This window comes from Capricornis sumatraensis, chromosome 11 (assembly GCF_032405125.1).
Source record: "Capricornis sumatraensis isolate serow.1 chromosome 11, serow.2, whole genome shotgun sequence".
NCBI classification, from domain to species: domain Eukaryota; kingdom Metazoa; phylum Chordata; class Mammalia; order Artiodactyla; family Bovidae; genus Capricornis; species Capricornis sumatraensis.
Window position 1 is genome coordinate 68,034,943 of NC_091079.1, and position 23,243 is coordinate 68,058,185.

Genomic DNA, 23,243 nt, shown 5'->3' on the forward strand with positions numbered 1-23,243 from the left:
TACAAACATTAAAGCCCTGCATTAGATTTGACTAATTAGCTAAACCTCTGCTAATGGTGATTTTCTTCCTTAAAAGTTAGGACTTTTATGTTTAAGGCACACTTTTCTTTACCTTTATTTTTTTCTTTTTGGTAAATGTGCATTGCTTTGAATTTTAGTCTGGTACTAGTTAGTCCATTGTGTTTATTTTTAAATTATTGCCTTCGTTTGGGATGAATTTAAAAGAATCTGATTATTTCCATTCTTATTTTGCCAAAGAAATATACACATGGGCAACAAAGTGTACATATATGTATAATTCTAAGTATCTGTGTACATGTGTGTATAATATTATATAATAAAATTAATAAAATAATAAAATCTTAGAAAATAGGTAGAAAAAGAGGGATGACCAAAGTCAGATCTAGCCACCTAACTTTTCCTTTGGCAAGTACATAACTTTTTGAAGCATATAATATCTACAGATTCCTTTGCATGCATGCTAAGTCACCTTAGTCATGTTCGACTCTTTGCAACCCTATGGACTGTATCCCACCAGGCTTTTCTGTCCATTGGATTCTCCAGGCAAGAATATTGGAGTGGGTTGCCGTGCCCTCCTCCAGGGGATCTTCCCAACTCAAGGATTGAACCCACATCTCTTAGAGCTCCTGCATTGACAGGCAGGTTCTTTACCACTAGCGCCACCTGGGAATCCCATGAATTCCTTACATAAGTGATTAATTCTTCATGAAATCTACCTGCTGGTTTCTTACATTCATTGATTCATTATTTCTGCCATTACACTTTTTCATCTAAAATATTTTATCTTGCTTTCTGTTATAAACTTTTTAGGTGGGAAAGTAGTATAAGTTTGTGAGTTTTAAAGGCAGACATTTTAAAATATAAGACCACCAGTCCCTAAAGTTTTTAAGTTATTAAACTGGATGACCCTGAAACCACTTTACTTTAAAGAAATGTGTTCATGTAATCACACATATGCATATTTTAAATGTATGTTTATGTGCATATGAATATATCCTTTAAATATATTTTATTTGCATGTATATTTATACTTACATATGTGAATATATTATATATGTGTTTTATATATAGATATATAAAATAGTCCATGGGGTCACAAAGAGTTGGACATGACTGAAGCAACTAATCACATATGAAATAGAGAATGTCAAATTCCAAATGATTGTTTATGAACATAAATTTATCCAAAATTATTTCTTGTACAAAGTTTTCTGTTATGATCTATATGAATTTAAGCAAATCACTTTATGTAATCTAGAAATAAATATCCATTGTCATATTTTGTGATAATATATACAATCTAAGTGATCACACCACATGAAAGGAAGAAAATTACATGCAGCTAGAATGAGTTATATATATAAGGGAACTTGACCTTAGCCGACAGTGCATTTCTTTATGTTCTAGAAAATTCCCAAGGCCACTTATTCCTTCTTCACATTTCTGTTTAACTTTAGGATGAGAAATATGTATCTTTGACATACTTGTGAAACTTATGTAAGTGACTAAGTCATCACATACTGCTTTGTATAATGAATCCTTTAAGGTCTTTTGGAACGCAGTTGAAAAAGAAAGGAGAGAGGTCAAAAGACAGAAGGCAAGAGATAGATTTTTTTTTTTAATGTATAATTAATGTTATATACTTTTTTAGGACAGTCATCTTTATTTGAGAGTTTTAGGATCACTATTCATACTTAAATATGAGGTCCTTTGTATATGTTTTCCTCATATTTACATAAATATGTAGCTACAAAGGTTGAACTTTACATGTCCAAAGCTTATTCATTTATTCAGGAGCTTTGAAATCTAATATCTATTTATACTTATTATCTTCTGAAATTAAGAGAGAAAGGAATTTAATGCTCACTGAGTGTCTGATACATGTATTCTCTCATACAATTATATTTATGTTAATTGAGTGCATATATGCATTGAGAGAACTCTAACATAGTTATAAAAGTAAATCACGAAGTATTGATGTCTTATTTCCCACCTAATAAAATCAATATTTATTAGGCTGACATTGAAAACACTCTCTTAGGTACTCTTACTGCTTTTTTTCCTACAATCTTATGTACAAAGTAGTGAATTGTATTTATTCTCAACTCTCCAGAAAACTCATGGAATTTTTTTCCTTTAGTCTAACAACATCATTGATACTTTAGTTTCACTTATAAAATATTATATTGCTTTAATGAAAATAAAAGCAACTAGTGACATTTCACCATGTGTTAGTGCTGAAAATGTTTTAATGGATTCAGTTGTGTATGTGTGTATATATACACATATGTATGTGTATGTATATATCTGTTTTGTGTGTATATATACATGTACACACAAATATACACCAACATATGCCACTTCTACTAGTTCTGAAAATTGATCAGAAGCTCATGTAAACAAAGCTCATTCCTCTTCTCTGCTGTCACATAATACATTGTTTAAATATGGTACAGAATTTATTAATTTTCTTTTAATCTCATAAGCTGAAACTGTTTTCAATTTGAGTCCTATTTTCTTTGATAATGACCACCATTCATATTTCATGAATACAACTGCATTTAAAGTGATAACATTTTGATCACAGCATGTATGTATATGTACACATATGCGTACATTTTAACAGACTGTTTATTAAAATTAGCAGTATCCTCTCTGATAGAGGTCAATTCAGTAAAACTGTCAATAATTAAACACCAACTATGTGCAATGCACTGATAATACAAAAGATTAAAGTGGGGTGGGGGGGAAGCTCTTCAGAAGTCCCCAGTCCCTTAGGAGTGACATGCATTTATAAATAACTGGAATCCAGCATTCTTTCTCCTGTACCTAAACTCTGGGAATGCAGGGCTGTTTGACGATTTAAAACAATTTAGTATGTGAAAGTCTAAGGTGGAATTGGCATTCTGAGTTCCAAAAGTTAAGCTTACACACTGACAACGGATTACTTCTTATGAAGAAAAGTAGTTTTGATTTATTTGGGATAAACTTATAAATGTGGAAAACAATTAAACCATTTGGGGGATCTCTCTTTTTTCTTTTATGTTTTTTAAATTTCAGCTTCTCTGTGAATCTTTTTTTTTTCAAATATTTTTAAGAGCTTAATAATTGAGGGTGTTTTCTTTATTATTATTATTCCTATTATTCCACAACAAGGAGAAATGTTATTTCTTATAGGTAAATGACAAAAAAATTAATTTAGGGTCCTTCCTTGCTTTAATTTATTTGCGTCTTCTGCAGAGGTTGTGGACAGTTTAATAACCTTAATCCAGGGAAAAAATAATGCCAACAGAAAAATACATATATAAACCGGAGGGAGGATATAAGAAAGTCAAACAGGAGCTCTATATCAACCTAGAGGGGTGGGATGGGGAGGGAGATGGGAGGGAGTTTCAGAAGGGAGGGGATATATGTATACCTATGGCTGATTCATGTTGAGGTTTGACAGAAAACAGCAAAATTCTGTAAAGCAATTATTCTTCAACAAAAAAATAAATTTTAAACATATATAAAGCAAAAAAACCCCACAAAAGTTCGTTGCTTTATTGCAATATCAGAGCCCCTCTCATGAAATAAAATCTCACTCATTAGGAGATTTGTGTCTCAGGATGTCCAGCCAGCCCTCAGTACTGGTTTCCTGGTATTCTGCTTGCTGTTCGAAATGTCAGAGTCTGAAATGATTTTAACTGTTCCCTTTGGAAGGAATGACTGAGGGGTTGTCTCGAGAGAGAGTTCGTGGTGTGATGAGGTAGTTCTTTCTTTGGTACGTGATACAGTGTGATTAACAAACTCCAGATTGCACAGAGAAGTGGGTCGGAGCACAGGTTATTAAGTACAGTTCTCTACCCAAGACGATGTATTGCCTCACGCTGATATGGCAGGACTGGAGGGGGAATATATACATCTATATAAAAGCAAAGACAATCCTTGCTTTCTTCTTGAGCAGCTGCAGCCAGTCCCACTAATCGACGTGCAAAAGCAGAAACGAGCAGCCCAAGGTATGTGTTCATTTTTACAGATGGTACTGCAGACAAGTTGGTAATGGAAAAGGAAGTCGTGTACGTGAGCTTTTTGACCATGGGGGTGGGGAGTGGGGGACGACAGAAGGACAGCCCGATTACAGTACTTTCCTGTGTAATTGACCGTGTGAGTTATGGAAGAAGCAGTTTTCCCATGAAAGATTTCACTTATTACAAAATTACATCATTACTGTTAAGGAAATGCATAATTCCAAGTTGTCTTTTAAAAATAATGTCATTAAAACTTTAAAAATCAGCTTAGACATCCCTGTCTGCCCAGAGCCTCTATAATGAAATTATCCGCCAGAGTTGGGTTTTACCTGTAACAGTTACAGCATCCTCATTTAAAGACAAATCTTTCATTTGAACAATGGCAAAATGTACTAGACACTTATTTTAAATCTTGGAAAAGGAAGGTATTTAAATACCTGGTTTGGGGTCATGAAGAAATACAAAGTTGAATAAAAAATGAGATAGTATTTTAAAAGAATTATTTATAGATTCAGAAGTTAAATGAAGTTTAGGTTTATTTCCCTTAAGTCCACGCCCCCACCCCACCTCCATGTATTTAAAAATCACAGAGAATGAAATGGTGTAAGAAGTATTACAATATGGTCTGGTAAAGTTTTTAGTTATTTAGTTCAAATTGCATATTTGGTATCAGTGTCTCATATTGATCCATTTGCAGATTTTTAACATAGTTCTTAACTGTTTCAAACTTCAGGATATTTAACTGTATTTCTATGCATTTTGTTGCTATTGTTAAGTGAAAATAAGTGGCAAATACCATCTTTCTGCTGAGCAAACTGTATGCTATTTAATGTCTGATCTCAACTCAATACCCGGTAAAACATCTTTATAGAGTTAAGAATATTTTAGGCTTTGCTCTTATATATATAATGAAATGGAAACTGTATCACACCTGTAAAGTATCAGAGTCAACTGCACAGGCCACTGAAGAACATGTACTGATCTGATCAAGGACATAGACTATATCTAATAATGGGGGAAATGTTTAAGGGAAAATAATTTAAAATACTTTGATATTATTCAAATCTGAGGAATTTGGTAAAATGACCTCATTTTTCAGAATTGGCAGTATTTGATCTTGAATAATGAGGATTCCACACATTGCAACAGCTCTCTGCCAAGGAACATACCAATATATAAAGTAAGTCTAGTACATTGGTACCTGAACATGTATGTTTACAGCACTCCTCAAAACCCCAGTGGCATGTGTCCTGCCTGTCTCTAGCCATGACGAATACAAATGAGTTCCTGGTTCACAACTGCCTTCCCATGATGGCATTTCTAGGCACGAAGTCAGTGCACTAATTTTTGCTTTTCAACAGAGGCTTTGTTCACATATATTTTTTAGTTTTTAGTTTTTGAGACAACAGTATCAAACTCATGCACTGCACCCATCTGCCTTCCCCACGCTACCCCTCCCTCTCCCAAATGCTACATTCCTCTGGCTTCGACTGAGTCTTTCAACCTCAACACAGATCGTTGCCATATCTGATCAAGGATGAGTCATTTCTTTCTGGTACCTCAAAACTTGCATAGTTTAATCAGCTGTTATAGGGTGGTTTGAAGAGAGAAGGATTCTTCAAAGCTAAGCTATGGTGAAATATTTTTGGTAAAAATTCCCCAATCACTTCTTTGGTAATAGGACCTGAAACATGGTTAAGAACTGTGGCTCTGAAGTGAGAGATCTTACTATTTAGTATATGAAAAATGCTTCTAAGGCTTAGTTTTCTCACCTGTAAAGTGGATAGAATAACCATAATGATAATAGTAATGGTAATAATAATTCCTGTGTCTTAGGTTTGTTTAGAGTATGTCAAGTAAAGAAACTAAGTCTGTAGTGTATCATTCTACACAAAATAAATACTTGGTAAATATTAGATGTGTGATGGTGATTATTCAAAAAGGGACAAGAAGTAGTCACGCGAGTCTACCAGATAGCTGATTCAAAAATGGTGTTTATTCATGGCTGCGCTCGGTCTTTGTTGCTGTGTGGCTTTTCTCTCGTTGCGGTGCACAGGCTTCTTTCTCATTGTGGTGGCTTCTCTTGCTGCAGAGTGCGGGCTCAGTAGTTGTGGTTGAGGGGCTCAGTTGCCCTGCAGCATGTGAAATCTCCCTAGACCAGAGATTGAACCAGTGTCCTTCTGCATGGGCAGGCAGATTCCTAACCACCAAACCACCAAGGAAGTCCCAAAAATGATTTTTAGAAAAAGTCATGTGTTTTTGCCTGGACTTAAGAGACTAGGATGTATTTTTGACACTAGTTAAGTCAAAGAATCATTCACAATCTGTTACCTCGTCAGTAAAATGAGAGGATAATAATCCCTAGTAATTCATTTTCAATCCAAACTGAGATAATTATATTATGTCAGGAGTTCTTAACCTCATAATCCATGGGTACTCAGATCCATGTGAAATCTTTGGATGCATTTTATGAAGGACATTCTTTTGAACAGCCTGAAGTTATTTGCAAAATATTTTACATCTTTTTTATTATCTGGGGAGAGTGTCATAAATTTTATCAAAAGAGTTTATGACTCCCAAGAATGTTAGAAACCATTGATATAGATGTAAATTCCTTGAGGATGGTAACACTTCATTGACTAGTTATTATCTGTTAGCAAGTATGAAAAGAATTACTGATTATTATCTGTTATTTTCCTTTTCTTTCAAAATGACCATGTCATCATCATTATCTATCATAAAACCAGTCCTACTTAGGTAATACATAAAATACCTCTATTTGTTTCTTAAATTAAGTGCTTCGAAGCTGAACCTTTTGAACTTTAGGCTTTTTCTAGAAAAGTCCCTATCACCAAGGTGCTTATTTTCTATACTGTGAAGAATTCCCACAGTAAATGTTTGCCAAATATATTGTTTAAATAAAAATTGCAATAACTTTATTAAAATATAATTGATTCTCATATTCTCATGCTGAACTTTACTTAAGAAGTGCTAGAATTGTTTAACTGTGCCTCCAAAAAGCCCCCCTTTTTTTCCCTTTTCAGTGTCAGATTTTGGCACTCGCGTAGAAGAAAGTCCCTGTTGAAACACTCTTGACCATTGTTGTAACTGAAGGAAAGGCGAAAATGGATCTGTGGTGGCAGAAATAGAAGCAATAAGAGGCTTGAGCAGTTCTTTCGACAATAGTGACTTTCACGTGGAATGAAAAGACAGTGTAGATATAAATCTTCAGCTATATTTTCAGCTGTCCAAATACATATTGCTGTAATGGCAGGACATTGTTACAGAAACAGCAGGGGTTAGAACTCCAAAGATCTGAGTTTTTCTAGTCCTAGTCTGTTAAGTAGTTTGTGTATGACATCACATGTTTGCTTTGCTCATTTTCCAAATATGGAGTAAGTCTAAGTATGGAGATGGGGATCCTTCAGACCTATGTAGTAGATTATATTATCTATACGATAAATTTATAAAATCAGAAGATTTGAAGAATCCATACAAATAATTTAAAATGTGGGATTTCCCCGGGGGAACTCTCATTTTCTGCAATCCCGTGCCATGAGTCACCAATTGCATCTCAGAAGAAATGGAGCTAATCTGTTTTAACGTGTCCTGATTATTGGGCAACTCCAGCATGGTGACGTGTCAGTGGAAAAGTCTTGGGCACATTCATACCTGGGTACAATGTATGATTGCTAGAATATGAATTGCCTCATGTCCTGGAACAGAAGTTGTTCCATTGCTTCTAGCCAAAGATGTCAGTTTAGTTTACACTGGTCTCCATTAGCATTTCTGATGTGTTGAGGAAGTAAATTTAATAAGCAGGGTAAACAGGTTTTGTTTCCAAACTCTGAGATAGGTGATTATAATATGGATGCTTGGCTGAACCTTGTAGAGTCTCTTCAGTTTTCTGGCAAGAAATCTGAGGGCATAGAGGGCTGTTTTAAAGCAGGCATAGACTTGCTATACAGCCTGTTTCAACTGATTCTGTACAATTTTATTTGGAGCAAAAGTCAGCCAAGTTATTGATATCTATTGCTTTCTGTTGGCAAAGCTCTCTCCCTGCTCTTGCTAAAATACTGGCCAGCCTGTGCTTCTGATAAAATTCTGGCTGTGAATTTATTTAGGTGTTCATTGCAAGCCACTGTCCGTTTTAAGTTGTTTTAGGTGTGGTGTTCTTTATATTCTTTAGCCTCTGCTGGTGGGTAGTCAATAGTCAGTAAATTCCTTAATGGGGGTAAGTGGTAGAGAGTGACTTTCTCTGTCTCTTGGTGGTGAATAAGAGTGATAATGGCTAAAATATTATTTATCATTTATTCAATAGTTATTGAATTTCAGTTTTATAGTGACAGTCATGAATGCATTATTTAGTTTGTATCAACTCTTTTGGTGGTTGATAGGACATTATTACTGATGGGACAATAAGCAAGGTTCTTGTTTCTGAAATGACTAGACTATTATCCATTTTTATAAAGGAGCACAGAGAGTAAACCCTCTGATTATTAGATAACTTTCAGCCTTTAAGTGAAATGTATTTGTGGGACATGCTTTGGTTTCTTGAGAAATGTTTTCATATAATTTACATGAATTAAACTGTCACTATTCATCAACAGTCTCGGTTTTTATCATGTTGACTGTATATATGGTATGTTTTTAGCAGATTCTACTGTGAACAGAGAGATTACAGACCATGTCTGCCATATACTTCACTGTAACTCCAGCTTCTAGCACAGTGCCAGGCACATGGTGGACATTTAATAATTAGTCCCAAAACTGAATTGAATTATATTTACCACTAAAGTTTTATTACTACAAAGTTGTACCAAAAGATTCTATCATAGCCATCAGTACATTTCCCTAAAATGAAGTTCTCAAAAGATTCTTGATATAATCAAATAAACATAGAATTGTTTAAAGAGTTAAAAATATTTGAGGTGCATCCAGACTAACAGCACATATATCAAATTTCAAGTTGATTTGATTTAAAATGGCCAAGATATAAAACCATAAAAAATGTGAGTAAATACTCTGCCTATCAAGGCTTGTTATATAATTACATGGTTTCAGTATGGTTTTTATTCATAGAAAACTATTATAAAGGATCATTTCTGCACAGATAAACTTCTCCAATGGGGACTTTTAATATCTTGGAGATGAATTTTCATGACTCTAAATGTTAAACCACTTGAATGAATAATTCAATCAAATTTACTTTTTATTGATCAAATGAAATAAGTTCTGTTAATAATGAAATTTGAAAACCTTAAAATGTTTGCTTTTGGCTAATCTTCAAATAGTAAAATAAGCTATAAAAATAGCTGAACCAATTTAAAACTTTTTTTCCCATTCTTGTTCTTTTCTAAGGACTCATCTGGGTTTACCAAAATATGTGTCAGCGCTCAACACAGAGGGATCTGTAATTGACTGAGGATTTAAGCCCCCTAAAAGCAAAACTTGAATCAGAAACTTTGAAAAAATTTAGTGATCATGATGCCTTACGGTAGTTAGCTGTGAGCTAAAGACTAGAGGTTTCTTCTGTTAGTTATTTAGTCATTACACTGCTTGGTACAATCTCCAGCAGGGAAAAGAAAAAAATATATATATTGGATTTAAAATGTACTTTTATTAAAAGATGGTGTGTCATTTTCTGTTTCAAATCCTGGCATGGATGATTATCCAGATTTATCACCTAACTTGCTGTTGTGAAAATCGGTATGGTGGTTACAATACATTTGAAATGTGGGAAGGAAAGAAGTGATCCAAAGAATTCTCAGTACTTGAAAAGCCTTGGAGATGCCGATCATGGGGGCTGGCCTCAGAATTCCTTGCAATGAACTAACTATTCCTATCACCACTCTTCCATTTTTACATAGGAAATTACCAGCCAGCAGAAATAATATACAGACCATACAGATTCGGCCTAAAAAGTTAGTGGGCGAATTATTTAAACTTGAAGTTAAATGTAGTCAGTGCCTTGTTGATCCCAGAATTTCCTCTTTAGACATTTTCCATTGAGGTGACTTTCATCTAGATTTGGGTTTTCTGCTGACAATCCTTCAGTCTTGCCCTCCATTGAAGCCACATATAAATAGAAGGTGCACTTAGAGAAGGCCAGGGGCAGAGCATGCTATGACCATGCATAGCTTTGGATATGTAAGAGGACAGCTTTCCTTCAGCCTGAAAGGAGGGCCTTTCAGGTACACCTTCATGTTATCCACTAACTGCTTATTCCTATCATTTCCTCTCCCAGAAGTGTCTATATCCATGTCTCTCAAAGGACAGTGCATATGTCTCCTGCACAAAGTCATGGAGGTTCAAATCATCATTAACACCTTTCTGGGGGGGTGTCGCTCAGTTTCCAGTATCTTGGTTCCGTGGCCAGGGATTGAACCCACACCCTCAGCAGTGAAAGTACAGAGTCCTAACCACTGGATCACCAGGGAATCCCCTATTATTAACTCTTAAAAGCAGCTTGTAGGAAAAGAGAAACCATTTTATTATTTAAAACTTACACATATACCATCAGCAATGCATGGCTCTAATGATGTGTATAAAGGAGAGATAGAGCTTCATTCTTCCGTTCAGTTCAGTTCAGTCGCTCAGTTGTGTCCAACTCTTTGTGACCCCGTTAATTGCAGGACTTCAGGCCTCCCTGTCCATCACCAACTCCCAGAGTTCACTCAAACTCACATCCATCGAGTCAGTCATGCCATCCAGCCATCTTATCCTCTGTTGTCCCCTTCACCTCCTGCCCCTAATCCCTCCCAGCATCAGAGTCTTTTCCAATGAGTCAGCTCTGCACATGAGGTGGCCAAAGTACTGGAGTTTCAGCTTTAGCATCATTCCTTCCAAAGAACACCCAGGGCTGATCTCCTTTAGAATGGACTGGTCAGATCTCCTTGTAGTCCAAGGGACTCTCAAGAGTCTTCTCCAACACCACAGTCAAAAGCATCAATTCTTCGGCGCTCAGCTTTCTTCACAGTCCAACTCTCACATCCATACATGACCACTGGAAAAACCATAGCCTTGACTAGACCCACCTTTGTTGGCAAAGTAATGTCTCTGCTTTTGAATATGCTATCTAGGTTGATCATAACTTTCCTTCCAAGGAATAAGCATCTTTTAATTTCATGGCTGCAATCACCATCTGCAGTGATTTGGGAGCCCCCCAAAATAAAGTCTGACACTGTTTCCACTGTTTCCCCATCTATTTCCCATGAAGTGATGGGACCAGATGCCATGATCTTCATTTTCTAAACGTTGAGCTTTAAGCCAACTTTTTCACTCTCCACTTTAACTTTCATCAAGAGGCTTTTTAATTCCTCTTCACTATCTGCCATAAGGATGGTGTCATCTGCATATCTGAGGTTCTTGATATTTCTCCCAGCAATCTTGATTTCCAGCTTGTGCTTCTTTCAGCCCAGGGTTTCTCATGATGTACTCTGCATATAAGTTAAATAAGCAGGGTGACAATAAACAGCCTGGACGTACTCCTTTTCCTACTTGGAACCAGTCTGTTGTTCCACATCCAGTTCTAACTGTCGCTTCCTGACCTGTATACAGGTTTCTCAAGAGGCAGGTCAGGTGGTCTGGTATTCCCATCTCTTTCAGAATTTTCCACAGTTTCTTGTGATCCACACAGTCAAAGGCTTTGGCATAGTCAATAAAGCAGAAATAGATGTTTTTCTGGAACTCTTTTGCTTTTTTGATGATCCAGCGGATGTTGGCAATTTGATCTCTGGTTCCTCTGCCATTTTTAAAACCAGCTTGAACATCTGGAAGTTCACAGTTCACGTATTGCTGAAGCCTAGCTTGGAGAATTTTGACCGTGACTTTACTAGCGTGTGAGATGTCCCTGACTTATATCTTCAGGACTTAGCAGGTACCTGGCTTCAGCTGTTTCTCAAAGAGAGAGAGAGAGAAAAAAAAAAAAAGCCTGGAATGTAGAATTGGGAAAATTAACTCTCTTGATTTTCTTGTCTCCAATGTCATTAGCCACCTCTGCCCAACTGAAGATAAATTGGTCAATCCAAATGGGAGACATTTCTAGGAAATATTTTTTTAAAAAACTTTATTTTCAAAAATAAGAGTAATGACTAGTGATAAAAATTATTATTGCAAGAGAGATGATTTTCAACTTTAATAATATTTAGCCACTCAAGACAGACAGCACTGTCCTAGGTACTTATTACTTAGACTGTTACTTAGACTATTTGATGACTGTTAGGGGACATGATTTCTGTCTTTAACACAGTATAAAGGAGAATGACAAACTGTTTTAAAACTCTGTTGTGCCTGACAAACTGTGAATGAAATAAGGTCTTTAATGCCTTTCTTTCTCTTTAACAAGCTTGTTTTTAAAAAGTGAGGCAAGGGAGACTTCTATTTTGCTTCCTTTGGCAACAGACTTTTTCTCAGCACTTGATTGGGTTAAGGATGTTGGTGACGTGGGAAAAAATGCCATACTCGGTCCAGCTAGGTGACATTATGCATGGTGCAGCTTTTGCTGGGGTCAGGCTGTCGTCTGTGATGTGGTTTAGAGAGATGCATCATGGTCCACCATTCTGCAGTCACACGGCGAAGGACAGTGCCCACTTCTCCCACTTACTCTGCTGCTTCCAAAATTTCCAAGTGCATCAAACATAGGGTTCTACAGTGCTTACCAAAGTGATACATTTGTTAGATGGGAGGTAACTAAATGTATGAAATATTTCTCACCTACCTCCTACTCTCTGCCCCCACACAAGTCCGCTCCTATTGAATTCTAGGTGTGAGCACCAAGGTATTTCACTCTGACTCAACTTTCCATTCTCATAGTTGATAAGAATGACACAAATGAAATGCATGTTCTGATACTCAACTGTATGCTTTAAGCATATCTAAAATGTAAAATAAGTAGATTAAGGTGATAAGAACAAAGCAAAATATTTTTCTCTTAACAAAAGAAATACAGCTTAATCCCTAATGGATCGATGATGGATCGATAACTTGAGAGCTTACTACATCCCTGATATTGTTTTAATTATACGTCCATTTGTCCACATTGATACTCACAGCAGCTCACACTTTAAAGAGGGGGACATTTAAGTACTGCTAAGTTAAGTAATTCACTCAAAGTCGTGCCCAGCAACTCAAGACAGAGGCATGTTTTGAATGCAAGCTGTCTGTCTCCTAAATCTATTAACCCCCATGCCATACTGACTCCAAATAAGTGAATCCAAATTAGTCTTGATGTATTTAAAATAAGATATGGTTTACCTAAAATATACCAGCCTCTATTGGAGCCTAAATGCTGCTTAAAGCAAGATGTGCCTGTGTAAAACCAGCACTGTAATTTCAGGATTTTCCCTCAAACTAATGAAGGGCATTTTCTTTGCAAGAGACTTAAGTGCAAAATTATGCAAGGTTGAAGCGTTCTCTGAAACCAGGATTACACCCACTTTGGCATGCTGCGTCAAGCAGCCAGGACATAAGGAAAGAAAAGCAGGCTGCAGTGAATGGTTATACATTCAGGTTTGAGCCGCAGCCATATATGTGGGTTAGTTTCCAAATGGACATTTACATTGCCTTTATGTGGATCAAATTGGTGTTTATTTGCCAAACGTGTTATTTAGATCTCCGGGAAAAGACTGCATGGCCCCAGGGAAGTTTCACAATTATAACCTAACTAGGCTCCCCAACTTACCTCGGATAAAGGGGGCCCCAGAGTGTTTGATAAACACAAACTCTAATAGTTCATTGATTTGAGGGAAATAGCAGTCTGTCCTTTTGCAGTAGGTCCCTATTGGGACTTTGAGGACCAGTACCCAGTGTTTTGTTTCGAGACTGAGAAATTTATTATACGCTCCTGGTCCTGATTTGGGGGGTCAGGGGAGTAAGGAGAAAAGGGGAGCCAGAGATTATCTTTGTGAAAAATTTAGCTTTTATTACATCACCTGAAGTAGCACAACCTGCTACACTAATGAAATTGTGTTCTTGGTTGAAAAGGGCAATTGTTAGCTTGACTTTGTGCTCACTAAAAACATTCCCCCAATCTTGTTAAATTATTGCTCTCATTTCAGATTTTTATGGCTATGCAGCTTACCAGTCCTCATTTCTTTACGTTTCATTCATTTTCCTTGTATTGATGATTAATGGAGGATGTCGAATGTTAGAGTGAGCAGGCATCAGCAATTGCAAGATCATAATTAGTTTAGCTGACGAGGGCCTCTGATAGCACTTGCATCTGGATGGAAAAATTACCCTATAGGGAACTGGCTGCTCACCAGGTCTTTTTAGTGATACATTGTGAAACACCCGATGAATCAAATGCCCTTTCAATGCCAAGAAAGTGTTCCAGTCTTGAAGCCAAAATTATGTCTGCAGAAAGCTTTCCATTTGAAATGTATCAGAGTACAATTATAACCATTGTATTTTCTTGGCAGGGATACCCCTCGTCTACAGTATGGACTCAAGTTAAATAAATCGCCTAAATTTTATGAATCCCTGAAATTTTGACGTATAGTGTTTGTAATTTTAAATTTATCACAAAATTGGGTTCCAGCAAGACTTTTTCCACTCCTTATCTAACATGCATATTTTATCATTAAAGGCTTTGCTTCCTAGAGAAAAGAGAGCAGAGTTGCAATTCAGGCTGTCTTTTTTTTTTTTTTTTCCTTCTTCTTCTTCAGCCAGAGTTCCATTTCCTGCCTGTTAGTATTTGCGCCTATGAACACAGCCTGACTTTTGTTTCAATGAGAAGTTTAATGGAATCATTACTTGATAGCAAGAATGGAACAAGCAATGCTAATGATCTACTTTTAAATGTTCTTGGATTATTTTTCAATCTGGTGATTAGAGAATTCAGTCCACTAAAATTTCAGAAACGCTTGTGATTTCCAAGTCTGAGTCAAATAAATAAATAGCCATTGATGGGACTATGTTGTCTGGCTTAAGCAGGCCCCTCATAAGGATTCTCATTAGTAATACTGTACTTCTAGTTGGCAGAAGTTTCTTCTGTTCCTCTCAGATTTGGGAGATAGAGGGTGTTCTCTTTCAGATTTTACAGGTGCAAATGAAAAATTAGAACTGAGTGTCTTATTAGTGTCTTAATACTTATGTTACATGAATGACATCCAGAAAGACATGCATCAGGTTAAATTGTAAGTGGTTTACATGCTGCACTTATTCCAAGTTTGACTATATTTTGAAGCTCAGGTAGCCTGGGCTCCTATTTTTCCAAAATATATTTAACATATTGCCATGCTCTGTCTTTTGACTTTTGACACTTTTAAAAGGTATATTTTAGGGTTCAGCATTTAGGAGCCATCATTAAAGGCACAAACCCCAAAGTTCAAAAAGTTAAAGCTGTTTCTGTGAAAAGCCTTTGGTGTTGCACACACCTCATCCATCACTGTAGGGTTAATTATAATGAAAATCAGTGGTGCCTATTAAACACAATTGAACCTGACCTCATTATGGGCAGTGTGGTTTTATACTGTCATTGTTGCTAGTCTAAAGACAAAACTCCTGGGTTGATTTGGTCTAACTCCACCGATCATGTGACTCACCTTTGACCTTGTATTTTTTTTTCCCCATTGCAGAGGCGCAGAGGCTCGGGTGTTTTTTGTGCCAATTGCTTGACCACAAAGACCTCTCTCTGGCGAAAGAATGCAAATGGCGGATATGTATGCAATGCGTGTGGTCTCTACCAGAAGCTTCACTCGGTAAGAACTTGTTAGATTGTTTCAGGAAAAGCTTTATAAAACAGCCTGGGCTGTGGCGTGATAAGTACCATTCCCTGGCTTGCGGTGCCTGCCCCTGCAGAGTTTAATCCAGTTGCTTTGAGCGCACTTGTGATTTATGGTGGACCAGCCTTAGATGTTATGGGGAGATTCATGTGAGATCATTACTAATGCATTATGTTTCTTTTGATATAAAAGAGGAAAATGATTGATTTCTGGGAACTTCACATAACTGATATGTGAATGAGTGGGTATCAGAATTCAGTGACATTAATTTAGGTAGAAAGGAGAAACTTTTAAAGCTCAAAAGTACATAAATTAAAAAAAAAAAGCAAGAAGACTCTTCCATGTTCAGTATAAAATATATGGCAAGGGTAAAAATGCTTCTTTTCCAGTCTACTTTTGGAATTTGCAAGTGTCATCTAGGCTGGAAGTAGGACAAGTTCAGAAGAGTGGTTCTTCCTGGGACCAAGATGCCAGGTGACTGTCTCCAGGGCTTCCAGTGGCCTCTGAGGGCTTGAAGAGCACACAGCAGAGCAGAGGAAGGAGCAGAAGTGTTCTGTGTTTTCAGATCTCTGGCTGGCTAGCTTCTTGACTCTCTGAGCTACGTCAGTTATTTCTAACCAAATTTTAGGTAGAATCTTATAATAAAATTTAAACTTACAAATCTCCCATCTTTATATGCAGTTGACTTCCTGAAGGATTTTTTTTTTTTCTTTTTGATTTAGAAAGTTTAGGGACTTCCCTGGTGGTCCAGTGGTTAAGGCTTCGCTTTCCAATGCCATGGGTACAGATTCATTCCCTGGTCAGGGAACTAAGATCCCACTACCTTTCAGCAGCTAAAAAACCAAAACATAAAACAGAAACAATATTGCAACAAATTCCATAAAATCTTAAAGTCCATAAAAATGGTCCACATCCCCCCAAAAAAATCTTAAAAAATAAAAAAAAAGTTTATCTGCTGACCAAAGCTGCCTTTAAAAATAGGAATGCCCCACTTAGTAAGCAAAAATCTGTTTCCTTCTGCCTTTTGCTTTTTGTTTGGCATTTTACCACAGCTCTTAGCACCAGCCAGTGAATAGAATGCAGCTACGGGGAATACAGTTTTAGACAAAATGTCCTCCCAAACGGACCACTGGAAGCACTCTTTTAGAAAATGCATGCTGCCAAGACTAATTGGTAGTAAACTGTGAAAACCTTAGTTATTAACATGTAGCTAGTAGAAGGAATCTCCTCCTACCACCATCACCTTACTTTTTTTAAGCCTTCACCATTTAAGCAAGCAATAAGCTTCCATTTAATGAGTACTGACATTAATGATTTTAATTGAATGCGGTCCAATCAAAGTCCAAATATTAATTAAACTACTGCTCTTCCAGGTTATGTTAATTTAACAACTGCAATATAAATGAAAAAAATTTTAACAATTATTTTAATATTCATCTCTCCAGAAATGTTTTTAATTTTGAGGGGTTTTTTAAATCATAAATTTCCTATACTTCTACTCCATGAATTCCATGGCCCTACATGCTCTTAGTTCTTATACATTTGTGCATAATAATTCTCTGATGTCTCTTTTATGGGCCGTAATGCCTTTACCTGTCACTTAAATATTGGTCTTCTTTAGGACTCTAAAACAGACACTATATTTCTTCCACTCTTTATTCTACAGGACAGAACTCTTCATTCCCTTGAGTTTTCCCATCAACTCCATATATTTACATTTTTTATAAATATAACCTTTATGTACAGTACAATGCACAGACCTAATGTATAGTGTTCAGTGAGTTTTAATAGTGTCATCTTAATCAAAATATAAAATAGCATGTTTATCTTAGAAAGTTATCACATAGCTGTTTTAAAATATACTATGTGTTAAAATATTGAATTGAATTTAAATATTATAATTAAATACAAGTTTTAAAATATATCAAAATTTGTGAAATTACCTAAAGCAGTGTTTAGAGGAGTATTTTCAGCATTAAATGCTTAGATTCAAAAAGAAGGATAGAGATTAAATATGTATGTTTGAAATATGAGATCTTTATAAATCTGAAATTCTGAACAAAGTAAATGAACATGGACTATCCAGGGGACGTGACATTTTCATTCTAAAACCAGTAATTTGATGTTCAATAACAAGTGCATTCTCCTTTTTCCTTCAAAATATCTTTGTGACAATAAAAACACTCCAAGAGGATTTGTGTTTTGTTTACACTTAAAAAATACTCTCTTGCATTAAGATGCATCATTTCCAGGTATAATTCACAAATTACATAATGTTCATGTTCATATTTTATGTAGGGATTATTTCCTGATTTCAGTAATCTTTTAGAAAAAATCAGATTTTAGCCCATGTAAAGATTCTTTAAATTTTTAATTTGTAAATATGCAGTCACTTATTAAACATATTCTCTTGATTTTATAAATCAAAGTTAAAGCTCCTACTGCAAGTAAAGTTTTTATTATAGTCTTATCTATGGATTTTAGTCATGTAATATAAACACCTATTGAACATGTACATAAATACCAGTCATATCATACTTAAGCTGGGGGAAAGTCAGCATTCTATTTAAGTACAGAGTAGAATGACAGATAGGATATTTGAAGCAAGCCTACAAATAAATTTAGATTTTCAACAGAAAACAAATGCTTCACCTGTTAACAGGTAAAATCTTCCTTAATAGTAAGTACTTATATAATTAGAGGGAAAAAATGAAAGTGGGAGTTTATTTAAAAAAAAAAAAAGAAAAAACCTCTCACTGGATACGGCTTTGATCCTGAAGAATTCCAAGGTCAGAGGAGCCTGGCAGGCTATAGTCCGTGGAGTCACAAAGAGTCCCACTCAGCTGAGCAACTGTCGGGCTTCCCTGGTGGCTCTGATCATAAAGAATCTGCCTGCAGTGTAGGAGAACCATGTTCAATCCCTGGGTCAGGAAGATCCGCCAGAGAAGGAAATGGCTTATCCACTGCAGTATTCTTGCCTGGAGAATCCCATGGACAGAGGAGCCTGGCGGACTACAGTCCATGAGGTCAGAAAGATTTGGACACGGCTGAGCAACTAACAATTTCACTTTCACTTCACTTGATATGTTTCCTTACAGTTCTGTCAGTTTGCCTTTGATTATTTATATTCTGATGTTTAATATTATATCTCCACACTTGCAGTTATTTAGGAGAATGTGTGTAGTAGTCATCTGGGCCTTGACATAACAAACCACCATAAACTGGATGTCTTAAAGAACAGACATTTATTTTCACAGTTCTAGAGGCCGGCAGTCTGAGATCAGGGTGCAGCGTGGTTGGGTTCTGGTGAGAGTCTCTTCCTGGCTTGTAGAAGGCTGCCTTTACTCTATGTCTGCATTTAATCTTGTGTGTTAATCACTCAGCTGTGTACGACTCTACAACCCCATGGACTGTAGTCCGCCTGGCTCCTCTGTCCATGGGATTCTCCAAGAATGCTGGAGGATAACCATTCCCTTCTCCAGGGAATCTTCCCACCTCAGGGATTGAACTCAGGTCTCCAACATTGCAGGCAGATTCTTTACCATCTGAGCCACCAGGAAAGCCCTCACTTAACCTTATTTACCTCCTAAAGACCTGATCTTCAGATACAGTCACACTGGAGAGTAAGAGATTCAGTACATGAGTTGGAAGGGAGCATCTGGGGGATGGGGACGAAGACATAGTTCAGTCTACAGCCTCGTATCATTTTTCCACAGTTGTCATCAAAACCGATCTCCTATGTTACTGTTGACGTCTTCTTGGTGCATGACTCAAAAGTTGAGAAATCTTTTAGAAAAATCACATTTCTTCAACTAACTTTCTATATCGTTTTATTACAAAATAATGCAATTCTGAAGTCTCTTGAGTTTGGAAAGGCTGTTTTCAAGTAGATTAAAGTTTTTCAGTCCTCTCTGTAAAGATGGGCATGATTTAATTAGGGTAAAAGAGTGTGCTTTGGTTCTGTCCTCTGATCCTGCTCAGGGCAAAAGGAGGAGATTTAGTAAATCTATAACATAAAGCCTGTCTTTGCTTTGAACTTGAACATGGTTTATATTTGTGAGGAATTGTTAATGCATTTTAATGTATTTTTTAATGTTTTCCTTTTATGTATTGTGTGTGTGTTCCCTGCAGACTCCCAGGCCTTTAAACATCATTAAACAAAACAACGGTGAGCAGATTATTAGGAGAAGAACAAGAAAGCGCCTTAACCCAGAGGCACTTCAGGCCGAGCAGCTCAACAAACAGCAGAGGGCCGGCAGTGAGGAGCAGGTCAACGGCAGCCCCTTAGAGAGGCGGTCGGAAGATCACTTAACTGAAGGTCACCAGAGAGAAATTCCACTCCCCAGCCTGAGTAAATACGAAGCCCAGGGTTCATTGACTAAAAGCCATTCTGCTCAGCAGCCAGTCCTGGTCAGCCAAACTCTGGATATTCACAAAAGAATGCAACCTTTGCACATTCAGATAAAAAGTCCTCAGGAAAGTACTGGAGACCCAGGAAACAGTTCATCCGTATCTGAAGGGAAAGGAAGTTCTGAGAGAGGCAGTCCCATAGAAAAGTACATGAGACCCGCGAAGCATCCAAATTATTCACCACCAGGCAGCCCTATTGAAAAGTACCAGTATCCCCTTTTCGGACTTCCCTTTGTACATAATGACTTCCAGAGTGAAGCTGATTGGCTGCGGTTCTGGAGTAAATATAAGCTCTCCGTTCCTGGGAATCCGCACTACTTGAGTCACGTGCCTGGCCTACCAAATCCTTGCCAAAACTATGTGCCTTATCCCACCTTCAATCTGCCTCCTCATTTTTCAACTGTTGGATCAGACAATGACATTCCTCTAGATTTGGCGATCAAGCATTCCAGACCTGGGCCAACTGCGAATGGTGCCTCCAAGGAGAAAACGAAGGCACCGTCAAATGTAAAAAATGAAGGTCCCTTGAATGTAGTAAAAACAGAGAAAGTTGATAGAAGTACTCAAGATGAACTTTCAACAAAATGTGTGCACTGTGGCATTGTCTTTCTGGATGAAGTGATGTATGCTTTGCATATGAGTTGCCATGGTGACAGTGGACCTTTCCAGTGCAGCATATGCCAGCATCTTTGCACGGACAAATATGACTTCACAACTCATATCCAGAGGGGCCTGCATAGGAACAATGCACAAGTGGAAAAAAATGGAAAACCTAAAGAGTAAAACCTTAGCACTTAGCACAATTAAATAGAAATAGGTTTTCTTGATGGGAATTCAATAGCTTGTAATGTCTTATGAAGACCTATTAAAAAAAATACTTCATAGAGCCTGCCTTATCCAACATGAAATTCCCTTCTTTTATTATTCTTTCTTTTGATGAGTAGGTTACCAAGATTAAAAAGTGAAACAAATGTTCAGTGAGAAAAAAAGAAAAAGGAAGATGGTTAATAGTCCTGATTTAGAACCTAGTAAGTCAAAACCATCTTGGTGAATGTGTACTGTGGAAACCATCCATAAGAAGTATCACCAGACTATAATTATGATGTTTGTATAGAACAAGATCAAAGCTGTTTAGAATTTGGAAGGGTTTACATATTATGATCCTAAAGCAGTATTGGGCTGGCCATTGGCCCATTTGTTCAAAAACCCATAAATTATTGCCTCAGTTTCGAAGTATCATGAAATCCTAGGCAGATGAGGAGAAATTTAATCTCCAGGGCAGTGAAAGGAAAATGGCGCCCTCTTAGACGAGAATCCTCTCATAGATGATGTTTCAAATTTAGACCTAGAAATGCGAGCTGTGGTTAGGCTTGGGGAGAGAGCAGCGGGAGAAGTGACAGACGGTGGCACGATGATTTTGGCCAGCCCTGCCTGTACATACACATGCACACCCTCTCTGATATTTTTGTCCTTTAGATGTTCACATACTCCTTTCAAAACTAGTCCTCTTGTTTGCGGTTTAGGTTCATTTTGTCCAAATATATATGCATTTTTAAAAAACAGTGTCCTCAGCGCTACATAGTAATTTTATTTTAGCCAGATCATTCTTTCTTGTATGTGATGAACCAGTTTGGGTTTGTTTTCTAAGCTTCCTTTGGGTCACTAATCTCATTTGGCATGTCCTAACTAAAGGGATCCCCTCAGTTCAAAAGACTAGATGGATACAAAAGTTCAGACCATGGCATTCACTGATGTAGAACACATGGTATTTCTCCACAAGGTAACCTGCTGTATTTATTTATTTTCTTTTGGTTTAAATATAATTTCCAAACTTTGTGGTCAGGCAGCGTCTAAGGTTACGTTACCACAGGCTGACAGTTGGTATATGTACCAATCAATTCCTCCATTAGATTTATACAGGTTTAGTTAAGTAGCATTAAATAGGATTCTTAGAAGTATGTTCTTCATAGTACTTTTAATACTTAAGGCTTTGTAAAACTATCCATGAAGGGAAAGCCTCAGCATAACTGCTCAGGGAAATAGGGCTAAATAACTGAACATTAAATAATTGGTTAAAGGTGCTGTTAGTCGAGCCTCAATGCTTGCTACACGGATGTATGTACAAGGACTGACTTTAATAATTTGCATTATATTGTCCCAACCAGTAGTTTATTTTTTGCCACGGAGATGTAGAAGATATTACAAGCTACTGGATGCACTGTCAGATTAACTTATTTCATTAAAGAAGTTGGGAGAACAAATAGGAAAAAAAAAAAAAACCTTATTTTTCTAGTAAATATTAATGTATTACATTTCAAATAATGGTGCCTGACATATTGAATAATTATTTTCTACAGTGTACGTATGCAACAAAGATTTTCCATCATGCATTAGAGTCAGTTCTGACTCTGCCTAGCTGTTTACATTTGCAAATGTAGCAAACAAGGTAATGAAGCAACTATTTCTATTGCGGTAGATATCTTGTGTGTGTGTGTGTGTGTGTGTGTGTGTGTGTGTGTGTGTGTGTGTGTGCATTAAAATTGTAAACGGTAACATGAAACAAATGAACGTTCTTGATATAATGGTATGAAAACAAGAAGGAAATGAAAATATTTTTATGCCTACTTAGGAAAAAAAGGGTAGCACTATTCATTCCAAGTACTTTTTTTTTTTAATTTTTAAGCTCTTAACTCACATTGTTATGCTTAAAATGATAAACATATATCCTCTTTTTATTGCTTTGTCTATGTTTCAGATGAAACATTTCAGAAATTATTTTGATAAGTGCTGCTGGAATCTGCAGCACTGATGTTTTTATTGCATTCTGTAGTCGCATTTGCACTCCATTTTTACATTAATTCGCAGTTGCTTTGTATTGTTTTGTTTGGGTTTTGTTTCTTCTTCCCAGTGCCAGGTCTTCGTTTCTTCAAGTTGGATGGCAGGTAGAGTTCAACCAGTTCGTGACTGTTGTAGTGAATGAAGTTCAAACTGTCTTTCTGATGCTGTGTTGTCATTTCCATTCTTGCATTTTTGTTTTCATGTAAAAAAAAAAAGAGAGAGAAAAAGAGAGAAAGAA

General features: G+C 36.7%; 1 protein-coding gene across 2 annotated transcripts in view; it reads left to right on the forward strand.

The window, feature by feature from the left end:
* TRPS1 (transcriptional repressor GATA binding 1) overlaps positions 1-20,950 on the forward strand; it is a 222,206-nt gene extending 201,256 nt beyond the window's left edge. For both annotated transcript variants that reach the window (XM_068983941.1, XM_068983942.1), the window contains exons 5-6: positions 15,611-15,733; positions 19,889-20,950. In XM_068983941.1, the coding sequence (XP_068840042.1) occupies positions 15,611-15,733; positions 19,889-20,950 (1,185 nt within the window). The remainder of the gene's footprint in view (positions 1-15,610; positions 15,734-19,888) is intronic.
* The last annotated feature ends 2,293 nt before the right edge of the window (positions 20,951-23,243 follow it).